Source organism: Trypanosoma conorhini (genome assembly GCF_003719485.1).
Source record: "Trypanosoma conorhini strain 025E chromosome Unknown Tco_14.4_contig_00050, whole genome shotgun sequence".
Lineage (NCBI taxonomy): Eukaryota > Euglenozoa > Kinetoplastea > Trypanosomatida > Trypanosomatidae > Trypanosoma > Trypanosoma conorhini.
Window position 1 is genome coordinate 2,028 of NW_021704137.1, and position 23,598 is coordinate 25,625.

At 57.8% G+C, this 23,598-nt stretch overlaps 4 protein-coding genes across 4 annotated transcripts, besides 9 other annotated features; all 4 read right to left on the reverse strand.

Moving 5' to 3' along the window:
• Window positions 1–195: 195 nt before the first annotated feature.
• Window positions 196–233: a microsatellite.
• A 472-nt stretch (window positions 234–705) lies between these two features.
• Window positions 706–764: a microsatellite.
• Window positions 765–837: 73 nt separating this feature from the next.
• Tco025E_01502 (uncharacterized protein) lies at window positions 838–7,305 on the reverse strand (the record flags this gene model as incomplete). The annotated part of the gene is made up of 1 exon (XM_029368440.1): window positions 838–7,305. One exon carries the CDS (start codon window positions 7,303–7,305, stop codon window positions 838–840), a length of 6,468 nt encoding a protein of 2,155 aa, XP_029231434.1.
• Window positions 7,306–7,509: 204 nt separating this feature from the next.
• Window positions 7,510–7,551: a microsatellite.
• Window positions 7,552–7,889: 338 nt separating this feature from the next.
• Window positions 7,890–7,932: a microsatellite.
• A 17-nt stretch (window positions 7,933–7,949) lies between these two features.
• Window positions 7,950–8,005: a microsatellite.
• Window positions 8,006–8,084: 79 nt separating this feature from the next.
• Window positions 8,085–8,104: a microsatellite.
• A 27-nt stretch (window positions 8,105–8,131) lies between these two features.
• On the reverse strand, window positions 8,132–9,739 carry Tco025E_01503 (cleavage stimulation factor subunit 1; the record flags this gene model as incomplete). Its single annotated transcript, XM_029368441.1, has 1 exon — window positions 8,132–9,739. The coding sequence occupies one exon, from the start codon at window positions 9,737–9,739 to the stop codon at window positions 8,132–8,134; it is 1,608 nt and encodes a 535-aa protein (XP_029231435.1).
• Window positions 9,740–10,214: 475 nt separating this feature from the next.
• Window positions 10,215–10,238: a microsatellite.
• A 520-nt stretch (window positions 10,239–10,758) lies between these two features.
• On the reverse strand, window positions 10,759–21,069 carry Tco025E_01504 (uncharacterized protein; the record flags this gene model as incomplete). Its single annotated transcript, XM_029368442.1, has 1 exon — window positions 10,759–21,069. The coding sequence occupies one exon, from the start codon at window positions 21,067–21,069 to the stop codon at window positions 10,759–10,761; it is 10,311 nt and encodes a 3,436-aa protein (XP_029231436.1).
• Window positions 21,070–21,501: 432 nt separating this feature from the next.
• Window positions 21,502–21,520: a microsatellite.
• A 478-nt stretch (window positions 21,521–21,998) lies between these two features.
• Window positions 21,999–22,063: a microsatellite.
• Window positions 22,064–22,178: 115 nt separating this feature from the next.
• Tco025E_01505 (proteasome regulatory non-ATPase subunit) lies at window positions 22,179–23,390 on the reverse strand (the record flags this gene model as incomplete). The annotated part of the gene is made up of 1 exon (XM_029368443.1): window positions 22,179–23,390. One exon carries the CDS (start codon window positions 23,388–23,390, stop codon window positions 22,179–22,181), a length of 1,212 nt encoding a protein of 403 aa, XP_029231437.1.
• Window positions 23,391–23,598: the final 208 nt, after the last annotated feature.

The following is a 23,598-nucleotide window of genomic DNA, read 5'->3' on the forward strand; positions in this document are numbered from 1 at the left end:
CAGATCCTCTCTACCGTAAAACAAATGCATATGTAGAGTTTAAAAAAATATGCGTGCGTGCATGCACTTCTGTAGGCAGTCGTCGCAACGCGCACGCTCCAAAGAGGCATGAGTCTTCCTCCGAAAAGGAGTTGCTCCCCGTTCTTCTTCGCTTCGTCGCTCTCCCCACCCCCGCCCTCGTTTTGTCTAGCGTTGAGTGCAGTGCAGCGCATGGCAGGGAATGTATGCAGTGCGTCACAGCAACCCGTACAACAGCAGCCGCAGCAGCCGCCGTGTTGTGGCGACCCCGGAGTTGTCCAGAAGGAGCAACCGGGGATGAGGGTGGGGGTGAGCGCCGTGGGCGGAGCCACCGTGCAGTCGTCGTGCGTATTTCTAGTGATGTCAAGCAAGGCAGGAGAGAGTAGTGAAAGGGGACGGCGAGGATGGAAATGAAAGTATTTCCACGCATCTGTATATCTCTCTGTTGTTCCCCATGCACCAGCGCCAGACCTCCCCGCGAGCACCGACGCCCTTTTTCTTTTCTTCTCAATCATATTTATCCCTCTCCCGAATCCAATGGCGCCCCTCTCCCCAAACTCCACCCACATCCTTCACGAGGAGGCGAAAAGGCACACGCAGTCCACGGCGGAGAGAGCAGGAGCCACCGAACGAAACAGAGGTGCAAAGCAAAAACCAACGACGGTTTCCTTCAGCATTCATCCTGTCACACACACACACATACATGCATACATACATATACATATATATATATATACAAATGCACACTGACAAACAGGGACTGAGGTGAGGTGAGGTGAGGTAAGAGGGAAGGTTGGACGCCCGACCAATCTCGCTTGCTTATATTTCGAACGGCAACAAAGTTCGCTTGTACGACCTTGCTACAAATGAGTGCGGCTGCTCAAAATTCCACGGCGGACGCACAAATTCAGAGTTAAAATCGGTTCGCCATGGCGGGGAAACGACCCGGGGCGTTGAGCGCCTACCAGCACGGCTGGTGTTTCGCCGGCTGCTTCCTCCGCGTGTCCGCTGCCTTGACGCTGTGGTTCTCGCAGCTGTGGGCGCATAGGTAGTCGGAAAGAGGTGAACTGTGATACAGGGATCATGGGGGCACGGCGTAGGCCGTCGTGCCGTGCTAGAGGCCGCAGCGGGCCTGCAGTTCATCGCGCTCTCCTGATGGAAGTGGTGGCGCAAACAATGGCTGTCAGGGGAGCGTTCGTACGAACGACTAAGAACGCGGTGTTGCTGCAGATGCCGCAGACGCTGGTCTAACTGATGCAGCGTTGGCGTGGTGTGGACATTGCACTCTTCACGCCGCTGTGCGTCATACCGCACCGACTCCTGACGCCGCCGGGTCCCCGCGTAGTCAGGCAATTCATGGTAAGTCGTGAGAAACACACGCTCCCGACTCACGTTTACGTGCCGCTCATCCTCTCTGGACGGCAATTTCCTCGGCCTATACTGCTCCTGATGCTGCCTTCGTGCACCGTAGCGGTGGCTCGTGTCTGCCAGGTCCTCTGGGTCGTGCTCCTGTTCAAGAGGTCGCACAGGCCTTCCAGCGTAGTAAGTGCGCTCCAGGCCAGTGGGGTCGCGGTGGGCAAATTCGTTAAAGTCCGCATAGAGCTCGATGGAGGGTTTTATGGGAGAAATGCGCCCCGCCGTGCATTGCGATGGGCGTGCCGGTTTGGCTGGAAAGTTGCCTCCTAGGTGACCAGGAGAGGATGATCGCCCAAAACCAGAAAGTGGATCCTGCATGACCACCCGCTCCGCCTCCCGCCGGCGCAGTCGCGGGTCGAGGAGGCCAAGCAGTGGCTCCTTCACCTCGCGCTGCAGCGCAGTGAGGGGCTGGCGGGGACACGGCTGACGGTGATTTTTTTGGTTGGCGTGGAACGCCGGACGCTCCTTCGGGGCACTCCCAGGGAAGCGCGGTTGCCGCTGCCGCGCCTCCTTTTCAGCGGCAGGGTCCACGTGTCGGTTGCTGCGTGCCCGGCCCACAGGTGGACTGCACCTCCGCTCCGCCTTTGCGAACCTCGACGCCGCGGTGAATACGCCCGGGACGTAGTTTCTTGGCGTCGGCGGCTTCGGTCGCCTCGGCTCCGCGTCAGAGGTTAGCGGCACAAAAAAGGCTTCATACCGCTTTCGCTCTGTCCTGGGTTCATCCACGGCCTCAGTGGATGCGCTCCGTCTTGTTTCATTCGTCGCATCCTCCTCGTCCCGCGGCTCATCGTAGTCATCGGTCCTCGCCTCGCTTTCCTCGTCAGGCAACAGCTGTCGACGCACGCCAAGCGGTGACGTGGCCACGTCAGTCCGCTCAGGCAAAGCATCCACAATGTCTTCCACCTCCCATAGTGATGATTCCTCCCCTTTGATTTCTTCCGCATCCTGTTTCGCGTGCCCCGCTTCCTGCCGCTCCCCTGACAGGCGACGGCGGTGGACGTTCACAACGTCAATGTATTGCTGCTCACAACACGCACGGTGGGGGGCAGCGGGGCCGCAGTAACGGCACACCTGGGACCCACATTCCACACAAGGGCTCACGGTGTCCTTGCGGTGGCAGACAGCACAGCCGCCATCGGGCGGAGGTTGCGGGTAAATAGGCCGTTTGTCTATTCGCTTCCCCTGGAAATGGCGTGTGGTGGACTGCTCTAACGGGGTGTTAAACATCTCCTCTTCGGCGCCGGCACCAACCCAATTTTTGGCCGTCTCCTCTTCTTCCTCCTCGCCCCAGCGAATGCCTTTGTTTTCGGCGTCAAGCAACTCCTGCTCCGCGCGATCGCGCTCTGCTTCTCTTCTCCGCAGGCGTCGTCGCTCCATGCGGAGTCGCTGCTCTGCCTCTTCAGTCACATGCCACGCCTCCTTAGTCGCCTTCACGACCTCTTCCACCGCCTCACGTATGGCAGCTCGAATGACGTTGGTACACACCACCGCAGTGAGGGCGTAGCCGTCCTTCGGCTGCCCTTGATATCCTTGCACTGCCGCTGCCGCCACCGCTTCTCCGTTGCGAGTCGTCGTTTCCACACACCCCGCCATGGAGGGGTGCTGTGGCGTCGACTGCCGAGATTCCTCCAACTCGCGCATGCGCTGCTGAGCCACACGCACACTCGCCTTGGCAGCGTCAACAGCCGCCGCCCGCCCCTGGTAACGGGCCTCCAATTCCTCCAGCCGCCGTTGCGCCTCTTCCGCCGCACGAGTTGACTCTGCCTTTGCCGCCAAAATGGCTTCCTGCGCCTGCAGTTCAATGCCCCGCAGTCGCTGCTGAACCTCAAAGTCCTTCTGCCGCAGCTGCTCTTCCTGTTTTTCGCGATGTTCCTGCAGCAGCCGCCTTGACTCAAGGGCGACACGCTGCGCCTCGGCAGCCGCAAATGCCTCAGCCTCCGCCTTGACGCGGCGGACGTCCTCTGCAGCGCGTCCCTCAGCTTCCTTCAGTGCCCTTTCGGCCGCTCGCAGTTGCGCTTCTACCATGGCAGTTTTCTCTTCCTCTTCAATCGCACGCAGTGCCGCCGCATGCGCTGCCTGCCGCTCGCTCGCATCACGTACCCGGTTCATTTCCTGTTCGGCGTACCGCTGCGCCTCCTCGCGTGCCCTGCGGATGCGTTCTTCCGCCCGCCCCTCTGCCTCACGCAGCAGTCGCTCCGACTCCGCCAGCGCCACGCGTTTTTCCTCCTCCGACCTGGCACGACGTTCGGCTTCTTCCGCAATACGAATCTCCGCCTCGCGTAGACGCATCTGCGCCTCAATTAACTCCTCCTCCCTTGCAAGCTCCCTTAGTCTTTTCTGCCGGATCCACTCTTCATCAAAGACGGCGGCTGAAGGGTCACTTACTGGGCTGCGTCCGGCGTTCTGAGATGCCAGCGTTGTCCCGCTCTTAGAAGGCTCCTCTGATTTGGCGGGGCTCGTCCTCTTCTTGTCCAGAATATCGCACGAGTGCTGAAGAGCCTGATGCCGTAACCGTCGACGTGCGTCCCGCTCGTCCTCGCAAATGTAATGCCGTTCATCGTCTTCATCTTGTAACAAATCCTCTAGGGCGCGTCTACGACGTTGTGATTGACTGGCGTGCCGCTCACGCCGCGCCTCCTCTATGACCCGCTGCTCCCCCTTCTTGCACGCATTCGCCGCATCGCGCGCCTCATCCCCCACGAGAGCAGCCCGTGCACGCGCCTCTTCCCTTTCCACCCCAACGCGTCGTTGCCCTTCACTGCCCTCGCACTCCCTCAGCTTTGCTAGAAGCCGCTCTTTCTCCCTCGCTTGTCTGAGCCGTTCCGTCTCTAGGGATGCAAGTTCTATCCGCTGGCGGCGCTCATCCGTCACCCACCACAACCATTCGCCCGCTTCATCGTTGTACATGCCGTCCCGAACGCGCAACTCCTCCGTTTCCACGAGCGAAAGACGGGCACGCCAGGCACTTGCCGCCGTTGTTGTTTCTAGTGTAGAGTGAAGGTCGGCGAGGTGTAGCTGCGCGTCGCATTCGTCGAGGCGTATCCGCGACTCGAGCGTCTGCGTAAGTGACAGGCACTCAAGCCGTTCCACCTGCGCAAGCGCAAGACGCTCTAGGTGCTCCTCCTGGGCGATGCGGGCGGCCTCGGAGGAGAACTGCCGTACCGCGACATCCATCGCTTCCAAAAACTGCGTCCCAAAGGCATCGTGCGAGAGGCGCTCCTCCGCAAGAAGCACCTCTTCGCGCCGCACCGCGTCACGGGCGTGGTTCACGCGTGTCCGACGCTCCTCGACCTCGACGCTCTGCCGCTCGTGCCGCTCCTCATCCATCAGCGCCAGCTCGGCCTCCGCGAAGCAGCGATGCAAGACGCTCCGTGACCGTTCTGCGATGGCGCGCAGCATCCGTTCCATTCTTGCAATTTGTTCCTGCTCCTCCGTCGCCTTGTTGGCGATGGAGCGAAATGAAGCCCACGATCGCTGCTGCAGCTCTATCCGCTTCTCCTCCTCTCGAAGCTCCAGCCGGCGCCGGCCGTTCGCGATGGCGCGCTGTGAGAGGGGAGTGTCCATGTACGTCGTCTCCATCGGCGCCTCGTAGGCCCTCAGGCGCTGAGACTGGGTCAAGAAAACATTTATCAGCCCATGGCGCTCGTGCCGCTCCGTCTGCTGCAACCGCAATGCCTCTAATTCCGCCTCCTCAAACAACGCCGCAAGGTAATGCGATGCAACCGAGGTTGGCGGCGTCGTTGCGGAGTGAGAGGACTCAGGGGCGTGCGAAGAGCTTGACGCTTGCAGCGCGGTTCGAGACGCGCCGGCACTTGGAACCGCCGTTGCGGTCCTAAGGGTGGGCATTGTCGTGACGAAGGCGGTCCACTCCGCGTGACGGTCACGCTGCTCTTCTTCAAGCACCTTCCACCGCGTGGCATCCTCCGCCGCCGCGAGGCCGTAGAACTGCTGCATGTACAACTGCTGCTCCGCCACAATGCGGGAGGCCCCACGCTGCATCTCCTTCAACTGAAGCTGGCGACGGCAGTCCGCAATGGTCTCCAGCGCCGTCATGTGAAGGCGCGTGAGCGCATTCAATGCGGCTTGCTCCTGCCGCATGCGAGCTGTTGTCTCTTCAGTTGCCAGCGTGAGGGACGCCCGCGTGAGCTCCACTTGGCGCTGCTCGCTCAATCGGAGAAGCTCCACCTCGAGCAGCCCCTTCAACGAGGCATGGAAGTCCCGTACCAGCGAGGACCAACCTGAGCGCTGCAGCTCCTCAATGAAGGCACGGTGCTCCATCTCACTCGCCGCAAATTCGTCAAATTCCTTAGAGATGTATGCAAGATACTCGGTCGCCACCTGCGCCGTGCGGTCAGCAGAGCGTCTCTGCACCGACAACGCACTTCGCTCCACCTCATCCTGGGAACGGGCGGTATGCAGGAGGCGGCGCTCCACAGTCTCTACACCTTCTATTATTTCTCGTTCTCTCATCTCAATCGCATCCAGCGCCGCTGCCACCTGCGTCGGGGGCATTACCTCAGCGTGCAGACGCTCCAATTGATGCTGCATCTCACGCCTCGCCCGCTCTTGCAGCTCCGCGAGTTTTGCTTCCGCCTCCGTGTTAACACGCGGGGCGACGACTTCGGTTGCCTCAAGCTTCTGTACGCCCATTCCGTCCGTTAGCATGCTCGGCGGATGTACTGAGAGCTCCGATACAGGGACTGAAAGCTTCAGTGGTTCTTCCTTGTCGTATTGCAGCGCCACACGAGGGTGTTTCCCGAGCGGGCCCGCCGGAGTCTCATCGTCGGATGTCGCGCTGACTTGCCCGTCAGAGGCGTCAAGAGGAGTACGAGGGCTAAGACGAACATCAAACTCATTGCTGAGACTTCCTCGCGCCGCAAGCATCTCCCTTTCCCGAATCTCACGCTGCTTACTCATGGCGTTGCGGCGGTACTCCTCCGCCACCGCGATGGTGGAGCGCTCCTGGGACTCCTTCGCCAGAGTGGCGAGGAGGCTTTCCCTAATCTCGTCAGCAATGCTGCTTAGCGGCACATTCACGTCTTGCTGCTCCGCCGCTTCCTTTGCCTCGTCCTCTGCCCCTTCTTCTTCCTCCTCGACAGTGCGAATACGCAGTGGCGGCGGTGGCGCAAAAGGTAGCGGTGGCGCGAGGTAGCGATGCTCCGTCTGCGGCAACGGCACGCTGCTCGCACGGGTGCCGGAAGAACGGCGCCGCGGCGCGGCCGAGCTTTTGATGGTGTACAGATTCACCGCAACAGCTTCCTTCGGCTTCGCTTGCACCGCCGCCTCCTTTAGGCGCTCGCGCTGCGCGTAGCTGGGGTCCCGCGGCAGATTCCCAACCGCGTCGAGCGTCAGCGGCGAAGTCGCCGGCTGGTCGCCGCGGCTGTGCCTCGCATTATTTGCCGGCGGCGACACGACAGACGCCGTGGGGTTCGCCATAAACTGTACAGAGGAAGAACGCTTCTTGCTGCGGTCCGCCCTGGCGAGGGCGCTTCTTGCCGGCTTGCCATCCGCCAGCAGCCGCACGGAGCGGCGTGAGGCATGAGAGGCGACGGAGGAAACGCCGTCGTCGATGCTCACCCGCGACTCGTCGTGGCCCGTGCGTTTCTTTCCTGTCTGTGCCAGGCGTGAGACGGAGTGACACGTTGGGCAGCGAATGAAGCGGCCGGCGTTGTCGCAGTTAACGAGGGCGCACGGCTGGCACACGTAGTGGCGGCAGTCGACGAGGGAGAAGAAGACAAAGACGGGGGCAAGCGGGTCCGTGGGCGGCGGCCTGGACCGCTTCCCGCAAAACACGCACGTGTCGCGCTCCTTTGAGAAGCCATATTGGCGTGCCGAGGCGATGGAGATATTGTCCGACGTGAGGCCCGCCATTGTCAGCGCGTGTGGAGGGATGGCTCGAGCAGAAGAAAAAAAGAAACAACAACTACGACCACCAAAGGCCCTCCGTTACCACACGGCACGCGTCGAAGGAAGTAAAATCAAAAACACAATAAAAACAAAAAAAGATAAAATCAGAAAAAAAAGCGGAGTTCGGGGTTGCACCGCCCAAAAGTTTAGTTCTTTTTTTTTTCTACTTCTGTCTTGTCTTCTGTCTGTGTGTGTGTGTGTGCCTTTGTGCTTGCGGCGTGTCCTTGCGTGTCCCCGCTTGGTGATTGCGTTCTATCCTGTGCCGCCTCCTTCGGTCTCCCCTTTTCCTACAATCCCCCCAGTGTGGTGTGCGGCGGAGAGAAGGGCGGCGGAAGGCAAAAGGGCAGTGGGATGCTGCCGCCAGCAGGAAGAAAAGAAGCAAGGCGTGGGGGGAGGGAGTGGTGTTTGATGTTCGATGCGCACGGCGGTGTCGCCCGTCATGTTTTCGCTGGCTGCTTCACGGCTTCAGAGCGGCAGACCCGCGCAGTCGTCTTGGGCCGCGCGTTTTTTGTCCGCTGCCCTGCTTCTGCCTCCGCGGAGACGGGGCTCGCCCCCGCCGTACCGCCCCGCCCCTCCTCGGCAGCGCCGCCCGCACTGCTCTCCATCGATCTTTTCTCTTTTTCTTTTTCTTCTTCGGTTTCCTGTTTTTTTTTTTTAGTTTCCTCCGTTACTTCCCACTGAACACGTCAGCTGGCCTCATTCATCACCGTCATTCCGCACAAAACGCCCCGCCTCCTCAGGGGCACACACACACACACACACAGAGAGAAATGAAAAACGACGGGAGGCCTCACGCGGCCGCCCACGCGGGTGTCCACAGGCGGACACGACAATCATCGCCACCGCTCACCACGGTGTTGCAAAACGGTGCCGCCGCAAACCCCCGCTGCATGTGATTTGGTACCACCAAGGAGTAGGATTTATCGCTAGAGTAAACACAGTAGGAGTGGATCGCAAAAAGGGATGTGTCCTGAAGAAGCACGTGGCTCTCGTTGCAGCTAAAAGCGGCATGGATGCTGCGGTGGTTACACTTTCCAGGCTCGCCAAACGACATCACCTCCACTGTGCCACAGCCACCATCGGAACGGCGCAAATCCCAGAGTCTAGCGACAGAGTCCATTCCTGCCGAAAGAATAAAATTACCCGTACGACTGAACTTCACGCTTGTCACGGGTACACTCGAGTGGGCATTGTTTACCTTGGCCACCGGGCGACTGCTGACGCCGTCGTACACAATAAGAGAACCATCAAGGCCACAGGAGGCAAACAGGCGTCCATCTGCAGAAAAGTCCACGTCACAGAGGGCAGCTGCGTGGCTGTCGTCGGTCCCCCTTCTGTAGAAGCCTCCCCTATTGGGCATCCCACTCCTGCCAGTGGCGGGGTTGCTGGCTGACGCGCTGCCCTCCTTGTTGGTGGCTGTGGTGGGTGTCATTAATTTCCATGTGCGCAAATTCAACAGTCTCGGGGCGGTGTGGTCTGTGGCGTAAAGTATATATTCACCCGAGGGATGAAAAACGGCCGATCGGATGGGAAAGGTGTCATGCAGCTTATGTAGCACCTTATTGTTCGGTTGACTGTAGTCCCGCAGGTACAAATCCCCCTCGCGCCCACCTGTCAACAAGAGCGGTCGTGACGGATGAAAGTGCATGGCCTCAACTGACTGCGTGTGCTCGTGAAAGCGTCGCGCCTCGGCCAGTTCAGTGATTTTGTTGCTTGCGTTACGCACCCCCACATTCCCACCACTTCCACTCCCACTGCCGCCGCCGCCGCTGCCGCTGCCGTCCAAGCCACGGAACTGGTTTTCCTGCCGCACCTCCTCCAAAGCCATAAGGTCTTCCATCGTCTTGAGCGAGAACACAACACACAGGCCGTTGGTTCCACCACAGGCTACCAGCGAACCGTCCGGTGACATGCTGACGCGACGCACGACCCCGCCGAGTGACGAGGTCGTAAAGCGTTCCCGCATTCGGTACGCCATTTGACCCACCGTTGAACTCTCCGTGAGGTGCAGCGGCACGTACAACTTGGAGGCGCCAAGGTAGCGCTCCACCACCTCATAGGAGAGAAAGTTCTCCATCTCGGTCACGTTGCTTGCCTCGTGCGCCAAACCCATCGAGACAAGCTTTGACAGCCGTTGGCCGTTCTGCTCTAACCGTGGAACCACAACCCCCGTCGCATCGGCCACCGCCGCGGCCGCCCCCAGGTATCCATCATGGTGCAGCTGCCGGATAATCATTTGGTAAAGTTGTCGGGAAAAGCTCTGTCGCAGGCACGCCACACGTGGCCGCTTCCGAATAACGGCGTTGTTATGATCCACCGTGTTGGTGTGGTGCGGCGCCGCCGTTGCCGTTGTCGTCGCCTCGCCCGCCTCACCTTTACCGGCCGCCTCCTCGGACATCACCTATTCCGTGCTACCCCTCGTGTGCACGCAAGCAGGAAGACAGAGTGGGAGAGAAACAACGCAAGGGGGAAAAATCACCAACCACCACGACGCAGCAGCAGCCACAAGCAGTACAAAGCGCACACACATCTACATTGAGTCTGGTTTCACCTCAACACCGGGTGCGTGGGCCGTCCTCCACTGCGCGCCCACGCAGAGATGCATTTCCTTCCTCTTTCTTTCCGCATCATTCTCAGCAAAAGAAGAAGAAGAAAAAAGATGTGATCCATGTGAAGCTCGGCACATTACTCAGAGCTCTTATTCGGCAAACTTTTTGCAGTGACGTCCTCGCGCAGAGCCCTGAGCGGACGCGGATGTACAAAACGCCCTGGCCCTGTCCTCGTTTTAGCGGGACGCCTTTGCGGGAACATCTTCTGACACCGTCGTGTAGTTAAAACTGCGGTAGATGATGGACAAGGGAGTAGTGTGCGTTACCCACACACCCACCCACCCTCCCTTTCGGACGACATTCTCCGCTCTCAGTCGCCCGCCTCCCGGCCGAAAATGAACGTCTCATGCGAGACGGACACCATAGAAAACACGAAAACGCCCTTGCCTCACATGTGACACTGCCGTTTCCCACTTCATGCAGAAGAAAGTGAAGAGTGGAAACAGGAAAAAAAGGACAGAGTTAGTGCATCTACACACAGCACCCATCGGAATGGTGACTGACCAACCCCCGGGTGGTCAAAAAAAAAACGACAACAATAAGTGTAACAGCTACCTGGGTGCTGCCACGGACCTGCGTAACCTGCGCAGGCATACAACATAACATAAAGCAAGAAAGGTGCATTGGAATAAACTCAATATACACTTTACATTTTTTTTCCCCCTCCCTTTTCATGATTTCTCCTCATATTCTTATGCTAGCAACATAAAAAAGAAGGAATAAAGGTGCACAACAAAATGAAAGAAAAACCAGGAAGCTGCGAATACTACATCCAAGGAGGGTTTCCCTGTGGCGCCCAAGCAATGTGCTACTTGTGGGACTCGTAAGAAGGGGCCGTACAGAGGCCGAGAAGCTGAATCGTACGCCCGGCGAGACCACCGCCGATAGACCTGACAAGCAGATGCATGTGCGGGTCCTTTCCAGCTGCAGCTGACTTCGATGAACGGCGGGAGGCCACCCAGGCATCGAGGGCATCGGCGGGATGACGGTTCTTTCCCGCTGTTAGTGTAAAACGTGGCGGAATGAAGGAAGCCTCAGCCCTAGAGTTTGGTCGAGGTGTACCCGTGGATTTCTTCGGCCGCTTATTCCCCTGAGAAACTTCATCTCGCTTCACGACACCCGCACAAGTTGCCAGTGCCATGGGGGTCATGGTAAGCAGAATTGCGGTGCTCTCATTGGAGTCGTCCTCGCGCGTTGGTTGACTTGCCTCCAGGTCCAGGGGAAGAACAAGCGGGAAGAGCACAAAGCCGCGTTCACGAAGAACATCCATAAGCTTCAAGGCGCTTGGCAACTCCTTCTCAGCCCTGCCACGCTGTGCGGCGGAGCGGGCTGAGGACAAACCCTTCGCTCTAGGGGCCGTCGAGGGTGTCGACTTGCCCCGTTGATGGGCCCCAGCAAACGTGGCACTCGAGAGCTGCGTCATCGTGAGCGGCGTAGGTGTGTTCCGCGACACTTGCGACAACACGAGACTTCGCAGTTGTTGCTGACGCTTTTCTTTGATGTACTGCAGCACAAGTTCGTCATCGGCGGAGCATAACCCCAGATGCAGCAGACTCACGTTACCTGAAAGAACTGATGGTAAAAAATTTACTTTTGTCGCGTGTTGGCTAATGGTCTGATTTCGCACCAAAACGGCATCGGCGGTGTCCCTGGCCAAAAGTTCCGCCGTATGGTTGCGCGGCTTTGGCTTTCCCTCGTCGTGCAGCTCAATGAAGTTCGCAGACACCAGCAGCAGCTGCGGCACTGGGTGGAAGGCTGAGGGAGCGAGGGGCAATCGAATTGCGCGGCAAAATCCACGCGGATACGGGCGGTACGTCGGCGGGATGCAGCCGTACTCCATGAGTAGTGACACCATTGGCCCGCGGGCGTAGTCAAATGGTGTGAGGCCGTGTTTATTTATCCGCAGCATGCTGCGCAGGAAAACGGCGGGATACCCACCCTCCTCTTCCAACGTTTCCGGCTCCTCCGTTGCACTCTCTCCGTGGAGCTCTGGGGGTTTAAAAGGCTTCTGCGGTTTGGGCATATCCATCAATGCAAAGTGGGGCGGCATCGTACTTGGTGGGTCATATTGGTAGTAGGTAAAGTAGCACAAGGCGGTCGCCAGAAAGTACCGTGCAAGTCGAAGTTGATCATTCTGAACCAAAATGTGCAACAATGTGTCTTGGTGTGTGCGTGTGGCGTAGTTCAGCGTGATCAGTTGGCCGTCACTGGATTCCCAGCAGTTCAGAGGTCGTGAGGCCGCCAAGAATAGTTGCACTGCCGAAGCCGTGAGGGGGGCACGTTGATCCATAAGGTAAAGCAGGGTATCAACCGTTCGACGCGACGGTCGTGGGGCGTGTAGGACAAGGGTCGTGTGAAGCGCCCAGTCGCACAAATAATACGGAAAGTACTGCGGTGTTGGAGGCGAGGGCATCCATTCCATTGGCAGCGGCGCTTGGCGCGAGGAGCCTGTGACGGTTCCCCCCTCCGGCGTCAAGGATTGCCTCGGTGACTTACGTTGCACGGACGTCACGGAGAGCCTCTCCTCGGCGCCCATATTTGTAAGAAAGCGGTTGCGAGAGCTATCGCTAGGTGCCGCGGTACTCGTTTTCCTTTGCGCCGAGAAGGAAGAGGCGGGTTGTAGTTGAGGCGCCGCATGAGCATTTGCCTTGAGTCCTTCTTGCAATGCGATGGGTCGTGCGGCAGCACCAATGCCCCAGGTAACCGCCGAAGCCGTCGTTCTTTCGCGCGCTGCCGTCATCACCTCCATGTACTGCAAGTTGGCTTCGGGCTTCTCAGCCTCGCTCTTTTCCCCCTCCACGTTCGTGTCTAGCGTCGTCGCATCCAGTGCGAGGATATTCACCACCGCCTGCTTGTTCTCCCTAGGCTTTTTTGGGGTCCATTTGTTTTCGTTGGCGGGGGAGGTTCGAACAAACGACTTCCGTGATGAGAGAACCCCAGAGACACTGCCGGCGCGCTCGCCACGCAACATCATCGTGCTTCCAGCCAGAGGGGCGGGTTTTGTGGGCGCCGACGGTGCGTCGGGCATCGCCTCCCGCGCCGCCACCACCTCCTCGGAGAGGCCAGTGGCGGGATCAATGCGTTCGTATCGCTCGCTGCTTAGCAGTGCGGCCGTTTCAGGGAGACGAGCAAGCGTCTTCATGATGGTCATGCTGCCTGCGGCGATAGCGACCACGTCAATGTGATACTTCTCCATGAGATCACGCCACTCATTCTTGACGCAGGCCTGCAGCTCTGCGGGAACCAGGTTCATGAGGTCCAGCAGCATCGCAGAGTTATCAAAACGCACGGACAACTCAATTAACTCATGAAAATGGTTAGACATGACCGTAAGCACCTGGCGCTGCGAGCTTGGAATGACCCCACCACCGTGCAGAGATGCAATGGCAGACGGCGGTGACGCCACACACACCGCCGCCGCCGCAAGCTGACGAATGTACTGTCTTGTTTTTTTGACGATGAAACCCCAGTTGGGGGCGGCACGATTCCCTGCCTTTTCCCTCTTCACCGGAGAGCCGGATGCAGCCGGCGTGGAAGCAACCGGGGACAGCAGCTTTGACGGCGTCGAATCGGCGGGTGAACTGGATGGCAGTGAAGGTGTTGTTTTGATTAAATATATTGGGATAGCCGAGGCAGCAGGCAGCAGCACACTCAGAATGGAACTCCACCCTGCCGGCGTCACAGGCACCTCCTCAAGTCGGCCCACAAACTGGGCATAGAGAACGTTGGACCAGAAGGCATTGACGGCTTCCGGATGCATGAGGATACTCTTCACGTCAGTTGCGTATTTCTCCGCAATGCGTAGCGCCACGATGGGGTGTAGGTTGGAGTAGGCCATCGACAAAAATGAAAACTTTGTGGAGGTCGACCGGAGGTGTCTGAGAATGGTCATCAGCATGTCCATTTCCTCCTCCGCGTAGTAGAGACGGGTGGCGAGCATCACCCAACAGGAGGAAGACTCCAAATTTCGCACGAGGTCGTCGTGGATCACAGTACTCGCGGAGTCCATATCGGAGAGGCCGGCGGGGGCAGCGCACGCCGTTTCCGCCTCCTTGGTCTCCTCCTTTCTGGTTTCCCCACCCGCAGCCAAGGCGACAGGCCGCTGCACTATAAGTGAGACAATCGGGGTGTAGCTTAATCGTGCGGCCAGCGCCAAGGCGGTTTCCCCGTCACTGTGCTCATAGTACAGATTGTCAAAGGAGAATTTTCGCAGCAACTGCTCCACGACTAGCAGCAACGAGCGCACAGCGGGAATGGTGCATGGATCACGGTACGGTACGGGATCGCCATCGGAGATGCGGGTCATCTCCGCCTCTAGCGGCATGCAGCGCGCTGTTAGTAAAGCATCCTCACGGTCTGTATTGTTCTGAGGAGGCGCATAGATCCCGCACTCCACCGAGTAGATGTTGGCGGCCCGGCGCAACAAAAAGAGCAGCAAGGTGTCACCCGTCAGAGGGTTAACAACGGAGGGAGAAAGGACATGCGGATACCGTTCCAGCAGTGTACTGAGACTCTGCGGGTTATGCTCCGCACAGGAAAAGATCAGTTGAGCGTAGTATATCCGTTTCTTTAGACTCAGCGGGGTGGAGTTGTCAACGGTTTGAAGCACCACAAGGGAATTCGTCCACTGCGGCGCAACCACAGAGCCTATGAGCGGCATTCGTAGCGACTGCCTTCGTTTCTCATCGGTATCAAGCGACGTCACCGTCCACCCACTTCGGCTGCTTTCGTTTCGGTGCATTGGCTCAGTCTCCCCGGTGGATGAGGATTTGCGCGTAGACGTCTTCACATCATCCGCCTCACTTTCCTCTTTCTCTTCGTCCCCGCCAAGCTGTACATTTTCCTCAAAAAAGACCTCAAGTTTGGTGCCTTTGCCAGGAGCCGCACACACGGCAAGCATCCACGCATCGTTTCCCTCATTGTCAAAGTTGCCTTGCACCACGGCCCCGTTGTAAAGGAGCAGACGCATCACGTGCAGTGTGTCCATGGTGGCCGTAGTGGAAAGCCCATCGAGTGGCTGTCGAACGAGTTCCTGAAGCGCTGTTTGTTGCAGCTTGTCTGCCTTTGCAAGCTCCTTGTGCTCCAGCATTGCCTGTACATCACCCGATTGCAGTTCGTGCAAAAGAAACACCGAAATGGTCTCTACATTGACGGAACGCAATGCAAGACGAAACGGCGAGAGACACCACTTGCTGTCGCTACAGGGGATGCTGCTTGTTGACGGCACATACAAGGGACTCAGTTCACACTCACCCAGGAGAAATTCACACACGTGCGGCAAACCTAGGGTGGCGGCGAGCTGAAGCACGGTGAATCCAAAGGGGGTTGTCATTTCCTCCACAAGCGAGGGGCCAACGCCGCCGCGCTGCTCCACCATATGCCGCATGTCCTCCACACACTCTAGGCGTTGGCCATGGGAACGGATGAGGGAAAGCAACTCTCTGCACAGCGGCCGCATCTCCGTCATCCGTTTCTTAGCATTATCCAACTGATCCGCATTCATAATTCCCGCCAGGGCCGGAGCCGCAAGAAGTTGTCGCGCTACTACAACTGCATCCCATGTGGCAATGCGCACCCCACCGTACTCGCGAAAAAACAAGATGAGTGTTTCCACGTGCTGCATCGCACTCACGCTCTGCGTCGAGCGCGTCGTCTCGGTGGAGATGGTGTCAACCATGACGTATATCTCCTCCAGAGGAAAGCCCTGTTCTAATATTTGAATAAGCGTCCGTGCAGTGAGGCCAATTCCTCCCTTCGCCAGCAACATGCGCACAAACGTGCTTCGCCGACGCTGCCTCCCTGTCCGCGACACCCGTGCGCCTCGTGCGGTGTGACGGCGGGACAGCATCGCGCCGTGCGTGCCGGTGAGACCGCCCAACTTCTCCGCGTAGGTCTCCAGCGAGAGACTCGTCCGCGAGAGGAGTGCGGCGGAGACGTTCGTTCTTTGCCGAGCCTGTGCCTGCCTGAGGTTAGTGTCACGGAGGTTGCGTGCTCTGTCCCTTTTTCGCCTCTTCTCTCCCTCTCCAAAGAGCACGGCCGTTTTTTCCTCATACTCGAGAGGGGCCCCGTCCTCGCGGAGGTCCATCTGCCGCCGCTTCGCATTGTAGCGGGCGAAGAATTCCGCCCGGAAGGCCTCCTTTGCGGCATAGCGCTGCTGTGAAAGAAAGAAAAGTGTGACGTTGTCAAGCCCCTCCGCGTCACTCGCCAAAACCGCCGTGCAGGTGCCGTCAATCACGGGCCCGCCCGGGTTGGGCAGCGAGTCTGGCATGAGTGAGGCAATAAGTTGCGCCGCCGCCTCCTGGTGGGCGTGGATTGCAACAAGCAGCGGCGTCATGCCCTGACGGTTTGTGGCCACAACATTCACGACGGTGGGCCGTTTCGCAAAGCTGCGCGTGCCGGAGAGTCGTGTAATCTCCTCGTCGCTAAACTGAAACATGATGTACTCGATCACTTGTAGCATGCCCTCTCGGGCGGCGAGATGCAAAGCCGTGTCGGCGTTCTTCTCAAGAGCCGCAATGTCGAGCACGTTTTGGCCACGCCTGAGCTTGTCCTTTGCGTACTCCAATATCTCAAGCGCCAGACCCTCATGGCCGTTGATAATGGCGAGGTGTAGTGGAGTGGCAAATCTTGACTTGTTCTGCAGGTTCAATGAGGCTCCCTTTGCAATGAGCCCGCGCACCACCTCCAGCTGCCCAAGCTCGCACGCCAAATGCAGCGCAGTGGATTGCGTGAGTGGGTCCAAGGCATTGATGTCCATCACGGCGGCACGGCAAACCTCGGCGTCTTTGATTGATTCCTCCTCGTTGACCTCGTCGTTAGACGAGCAGTGCGAAGCAGAACGGGCCGACTGGGCCAAGTAGGTGGAGACGTTGGGTACCACCTTAGTGCAGCTAAGCAGCTGCAGCGCGGCCTCCTCACTCCCAAACGTGACAGACAAAAGAAGCGGTGTGAGACCGTCCAACGTCACGTCGAGGCTCGCACCATGTTTTAGCAGCGGGGGGATGAGAGAGGCGATGTTGTTCAGCGCACACCAGCAAATCGGCGTCGCCACCCCCGAGAGGTTTACCGCCACCTGTGAGCAGTAGTGCGGTGTTTGTAGGAGGGCCATGGCAATCTCCTCACTACGACTGGCGCAGGCAAGCTCCAGGCAATTTGTTCGTGTCACACGGTCAAAGCTCGACGGTGCGGCCCCCATAGCGAGAAGACGCTTTGCAATTTTGGTGTAGCCGAGGCGGCAGGCCATGAGAAGTGCCGTTTCCCCACTACGTGTCAGGACGTTCACTGCGTGTCGCTTCTGCTCCACCGGCAGTAACCGATTCAAGTAGTAGAGTAACAGATGCACGCACTCGTAGTGTTCTTCAAGGAGGGCGCAGTGCAGTGGCGTATACTCAACGCGATGTAGCATGGCGGCGGAAGTGCATTGGCGACAGTTTCCAGATGTAAAAATTCTCATTTGCTTTCCTGTTAGATAGTAGTCGGAGTCAGTCTTTGCGAGGCTGAGCGTAAACAAGCTGAGCGTCTCTGCAATGCACATGCGCTCAAGGAGCACGTACAAGACCTCCATGTAGCCCAGTGTTGCGGAGGCGAGCAACGCCATGCGTCTCTGCCGCCTACTCACATCGTCTTGACCAAGGAAGTCAGTAAAGGGGTGCACGGCAATACGATAGGCTGGCACGCGTTGACGCTGCGCCAGTGCGACGCATAGCGGCACCAGCGGAACATCCTCTGGAATGATCGCCACTCCGTTTCCTCCCTTTTCCGTATCGTCGCTGCGACGCTTTACAACCACTGGCGGAAAAAACAACAAATCCTCCGCGGTAGACTGTGCGCTTAACAACTGACGGACACTCGCCGCCGTGATGCGCACGCTGTGCCCCAGTGAAAGAGTCTCTCTGGCAGCCTGAATAAGGTCGTCGGCATCCTCGCCGGTGGGCAGCATGCCTTCGCCGCAAGTGATAAGCCCTAGCAGCGCACACTGCATCATACTCTCGTCAAACAGCAATGGGCGGCACGACGTTATGACTCCCGGAATCTCTCCGCAGACCTGTTCCTTTTCCTCGCATCGTACTGGTGTTCCTTGCCGAGCCTCAACAGGGGACCGCGCTCCGGGAAAGCAGCTGGGCGTCGTGACAACGTTTTGCGTGGTCAGCAAATGTGTTTCCTCAAAGACAAAGCGAACAATCACCGCGTCGGAAGGCCGCACGCGCTGAAGCGTCTCCGTGATTTGCTGTGATGCCTGAAGGCTCACAGCTGGCCGAAGACCCACCGGTGACGGCAGCGTCGTAAAGGCGGCCCCAAGCGGCCTTCCGTTGACGCTAAAAGACGCAGTACGATCGCCAAAATTCACGTGGCAGCCAACCACCAGGGACTGGTAGTTGTACACCGATACCCCTCTCTGGACGACCGAATTACCCGCAAAGGCGGAGGTCCAAAACATCCTGCTTCCTTCCCCAGCGTCTGCCTCGGAGGCATTCCCCCCCTGGCGCACAAATTCAACGTTGGGTACAATTGTTTCCTTCAACGCATACGCCGCCGTCGCCGCGCACGAATTCTCCGAGGCCGAGGCGTCGCCTATGGAGCTTGCGGTTCCGTAAATGGGCGAGGAGAAGGCCCTCGTGGAGAAGCATGAAAATCCCAGATTGTTGCCCTTCTCCTGAGTTGTTTCGAGCTGAATTCGCAACAAGGGAAAAACTGGCTCCTCCAAACTCGTCTCCAGATCTCCCACCGCCTTACCATCTTGTAGGACGTCTTCATCTCGGACGGGATACACAGAGGTTCTGCCCCTCTCATGCTTCATAGGTCGTAAGATGACCTCCTCCACGGATTCATTGACCGTAGATCTGTGCAAGACGTCAAACGAAATTCCTATGGAGTTGCGGTCACTGCCTAGTGGAGAATGTGTGGAACGTCCATCGGCCGCAGGCACACACTCCTCCGAGCACCAACCAACAAAAACCGTGGAAGTTTGCAGCCCAGGCTTGTCTTCAGAAGCTGGAAGGCTGTTAAATGCAGTCGTGCTCAGAGGGACACCGCTGAGTAGAAAATTCAGTGAGACATGTACCTCATAGTAGAAACTCGGGCCCTTCGCCTTTGCCGACGCCTGCCGCTTTTCTCGTTGCCATCTCGCGTGCGGTGTTTCTGTCGGATCATCGTCAGGCCATAATTCTGCGTACCGAGGTGGGAGTTGTACAACGTGTGCACTTGCAGTGGATGTATCGCCCACAAGCAGGAAATGGGAGGCGGTGGCTTTCAGCGGTGTGTAGCCCCAGCGGTCCACCCGCCGCATAAATGAGCTGCTAACGGCTGGCAACACGGCACACTTTACGGGCGAAAGTTGGAGGCGGTCCAAACGTCGCTTCCCAAGAATGAGTGAGAAGGGCACCTCAGCAGCAGAACTCGGTTGCGTCGTGTTCTGCCCAACTCTCACTATTGGCAATTGCGGCACCAGCAGAGAGGATGGCTCACAAGAGACTTCCCCGCTCGATCTCACTTTGGTGGAAGCGGTGGCCTTACCGGCCTGTGCGGCCGTATGGGACTTCCACTTCCGTCGCTCCTGCAGGAAGCGCCGCAGGGTCTCGCACAACCCACTGTTCACTGACGGGGGCCTTGAATCACTCTGCACCGAACTCAGGACCAACTCAGAAGCCACGATATCCACATCCCACTCACTGCGCAACGTTTCGGCGCTGATGGCATCCTGCTGCTGACAGACCTCGCTCTGCACGTGCTGTTTCACGCTGGACCTTACTTCGGTCATATACGCAATGTAGGCGGGATCCTCTTTGTTGGGATTCAAGAAAAGCCACGCGACGAGGGCATTGACGTTGTAGAAGCCAACTGAAATAAGATGCCGCAGCACTTCCATCTGTCCAGCGACCAATGCCGCATAAAAGATGATGCCCACATAGTCCTTGTTTTCCAACGCATGCAAGTAGGAGTCTGAGGGGGAGAGCACAAGGGTCGCAAGGGCATCCGAGCGTCCCTCCGCAATAGCTTGCAGTAAAACATGCAAGACGTCTGGAAGAGCTTGCGTCTGACGTAGGTGCAAATATGTATCACACACGTTTACAAGTCGCACGGTCGTCGTTACAAGATACTCACGCGGTACAAGCTCGACAAGTTGTGCCATTGCCAAGGGGTCAATGACAGTGTTGACGTACCACTCTACAAACCTTTCTCCCGGGTTGTTTCCCTCGTCAATTTTCAGGGCGAGGACACGCGCCGAGAAGGGGAGTAGTAGCTCCTTCCGTAACCGTGACTTGACACTGCGCGGAGAAAGCTTCGGCACTATTCTCAGCTCCCGCACTTTCTCCAGCAGTGGTTGCACACGCAAGCGTAACTCCAAGTTATGGCCGCCTCCAGCAGTAGCAGCGGTGGAATCATACACATCGTCTAACTTCTGTCCCTTCGAGTCAACTATGCTGTACTCGCGGCCAAGCGCCGCCGCCTCCGCCGCAGCGGCATCGTTGTCGGCGCTGCTAGGGAATATCGCACGTTCTTCTACCTCCAGTTCATGCAGGAGCGCCGCCAGCTTCGCACGGCGGGCCTCCAAGAAGACTCGCCCCTCTTTGTACCTCTGACGCGGGACGGCACGCCTCAACTCACGCTGTTGGCGATGATAACTGCCTTCCTTGGGTAGATCATACCTCTCCCCGAGCTCAATTTCATCATCCAGCGTTTGGTAGTACTCGTTCAGCAGCGCTTCTTCAGCGTGTAATGTGCTAAGACGGGCATTCACCGCTTCTACAGATTCTTTCAACATGGCACTGGCTCTCATCAGAGTACTTCGGTGGAAAAGGAGTTCCTCCTGCACGACTTCCATTTGTCGCTTGGTGTAACCCTTCATCTGCTTCTTCTTTTTCATTACTGGCTCTCGCGAGCGCGCCGTGGCTTCCCTGAGCGCAGTTAGCATACCCACTAAGACCTCCTCTCTGCAATTCAAGACATCCACTGCATTCGGAAACGCATGTGGCTCATCACTCGCTGAGAGCTGCAGCGTCGACGTGTGTGTTCCCTCGTTTGGGGAGAAAGTTGCCTGTACACTCCTTTTGGCCCCATTCACGGCGGAGGTGCTACCTCCGTGGAAGTGCGGCAGTTGAACGCCCCCCGCTGCCGCCATAGAAGTGTATGTGAAGACGCGTAAAGGCACTGCCACAACGGTTAATAAGGCGGGAAGCGTGCGTGTATGTATAGACCCTGCCTACAGTCGTGCGCGTGTGTGCGCTTACTTCAATGATGCAAGTGGGGTGGAGGAAGTCCCTCACACGAGCTGATGGCTTGTTCGTCGCCTACTCGCAAAACTGCTGCAGGAAGCCAGACACACAGAGTCGCACATGCGAGAGAAGAGAGACCAGGAGGAAGCTGCAGTCGTGCGAGCAAAGAAACAAAGTGACAGCAGACACCAGCGCGGCAAAAGACAGATATAGAAAAGAAGAGGAAAAAACAAGGCCCGTGGTTTGCCGAGAGCCAACGAACCCGTAATAAAGGCAGTGAAGGAGGGGGAAACGGATACGTGTCGCGTCCGGACTCACTTTTTTTTCTTTTTTCTTCCTGTTGTTGTTGGTGTTGTTTCGTCGTGTGTGTCTTTCGCAAACTCCTCCGCCTCTCGCGTACAGAGAGACACCGCACAGGCCCCCTCCTTCACACGGCAGATGCACATAATACACGCAAGCGCGGGGCGCACAGCTAGACACAGAGAGGCAGGGGGTGAAACAATGGAGATACATGCCGCGAAAGAGAAAAACATACGCACACTGTCAGATAGTGAGGCAGAGGCGAAAGAAAAAGTGGTGAAAAAGGAGAACAATATATCCCTCCTTTTTGTTTTTGTTTTAAAGGTACACTCTTTTCTTCTTCTTTCTTCGCGCTGCCCGAGGTCACACGAGTCCTTTCATTTTCGTCCTTTTTGGCCCCCACACCAACTCCCCGTCGCCTCGTTTTCTTCCTTTGCCTCTTCTCTCGTTCCGCGGCGTCGGAGGGGGAGGACCTCACACGCGGACCCAGAGCCTCTCCTCCCGTGAACCTGAGTTTTGCCTTTTTTTTTTATTTTCTTTCTCTTCGCCGTCGCTCGCTCTCTCCTCTCTCTCTCCACCTCTCCCTTGCTGCCCGCGCGCGTCAACCGTGCCCGTTTCCTCGCTCCACGCGCTCCTTGCGCCTGTTTGCAGATACTCTGTCTGCTTCCTTTACTTCGCCGCCTCCCCCCGCATTCTTTTTTTTTTTCCTTCTTTCTCATTTCGGCGTCTCCTGCGCCACCTCCGTCATGCACTGCATGAGTCCCAATGTTTTCTCCTTCCAGCGCGAAACGTGCACGGCAAGCTCCTTCACTTCCTGTAGACTCAACACGCGTGGCTCCACCCACGTGATGTGCACCTCCTGCGTGAGGCCGTCGATCTTCCCCATGATAATGCCCTGCGCTAGCGCCGCCAGGAGCAGTGGCTCCACCCGTTCCTCGTCAACGGCGCAACGCCGCGCAACCACATCAAAAGTGAAGGTGCGCTCGTTAAATGGGGTGTAGAAGACGAGGTGAAGAAGAGCCATCAGTCGCACCTTCTTCGCGATGGACGGAAAGGCGTTGGAGAGGATCGAATTCGCCGCAATTTCCGCCTGGTGCGCGGCGGCGTACTGTTCAAACTCCTTCACCTTGCCATCGTTACAGAGACGCAGCCACTCGAGAATCCACACGTGCTCCGCCGAGGCCGCGAGTCGCTCCGTGAAGCGGCGGTCGTTAAGGAACTTACCAAAGTTATAAATTTCCTCCGAGAGTAACGCCGACAGGGCAGTTTTGTAGGCAAGCGACAAGAGGTCACTTTCAATGATCGGCATCTCCGCACGTTCCGCACACTTCACGGTTTCAAAGGCGTTGGAGTAATACTTGGTGTACTGCTGGCGTATCTCGTAGTCCTTCCCGCGGGCCTGGCAATGCAGTGCGGCTAAAACAGGCTCCACCTCATGCATCTGCTTGGAGTGGATAAAACTCTCCACCCGGTCAAGGATGCTGCGCGCCTCTGAGGCGGCCGTCCCCGCGGGCGCAGAGGAGTCATCGTTGTACCTATCCAGCAGCAAGAGGGCCCGAATGCAATTGGCCACATTCTCGCCCTGCTCCGAACTTGCGGCAAGCGAGGCGATGGCGCCGTCGAGGAGCTCCAACGCCTTTGGGAGCGTGCTATTTGGGCTGAAGCAGATGTAGTGCAAAAGTTTGACGTAGGCCATGGGGGACATGTCCATTCGCGTCACCTTCAAGACCTTTTCGTGCAGTTCATAGCCAGACTCCAGCACCATGGGGTCACGCACGGCCAGCAGCAGGTCGTCCGTCATCTCACACCACAGCGAGCGTGCAAACTCGTCCTTGGCCCGCCTCAACACATCCGCCGTTTCCGTGCGACCGGCGGTCTGCATGGAGCTGATGAGCTGTTCCAAATGCGCCTGGGCACCTGCCTCCATATTTCCTCGTTGACGGAGTTCCGCTTTTTTTTTTCTTCTCGGTTTTTCCTTTTGGCCTTGTTTGCTCGACCTCCCGCAAACAGCCGCTCTGTCCTCTTGGCGTATTTTTCCCGCCTGAGCCTGGAGCTGCCGCGCCTGCCGCTTTTTCTCTGGTGTTATTATTGCCTGCTTTGTGCCTCTGGCCCAAACGCCGCGGCCGATTCCTCAT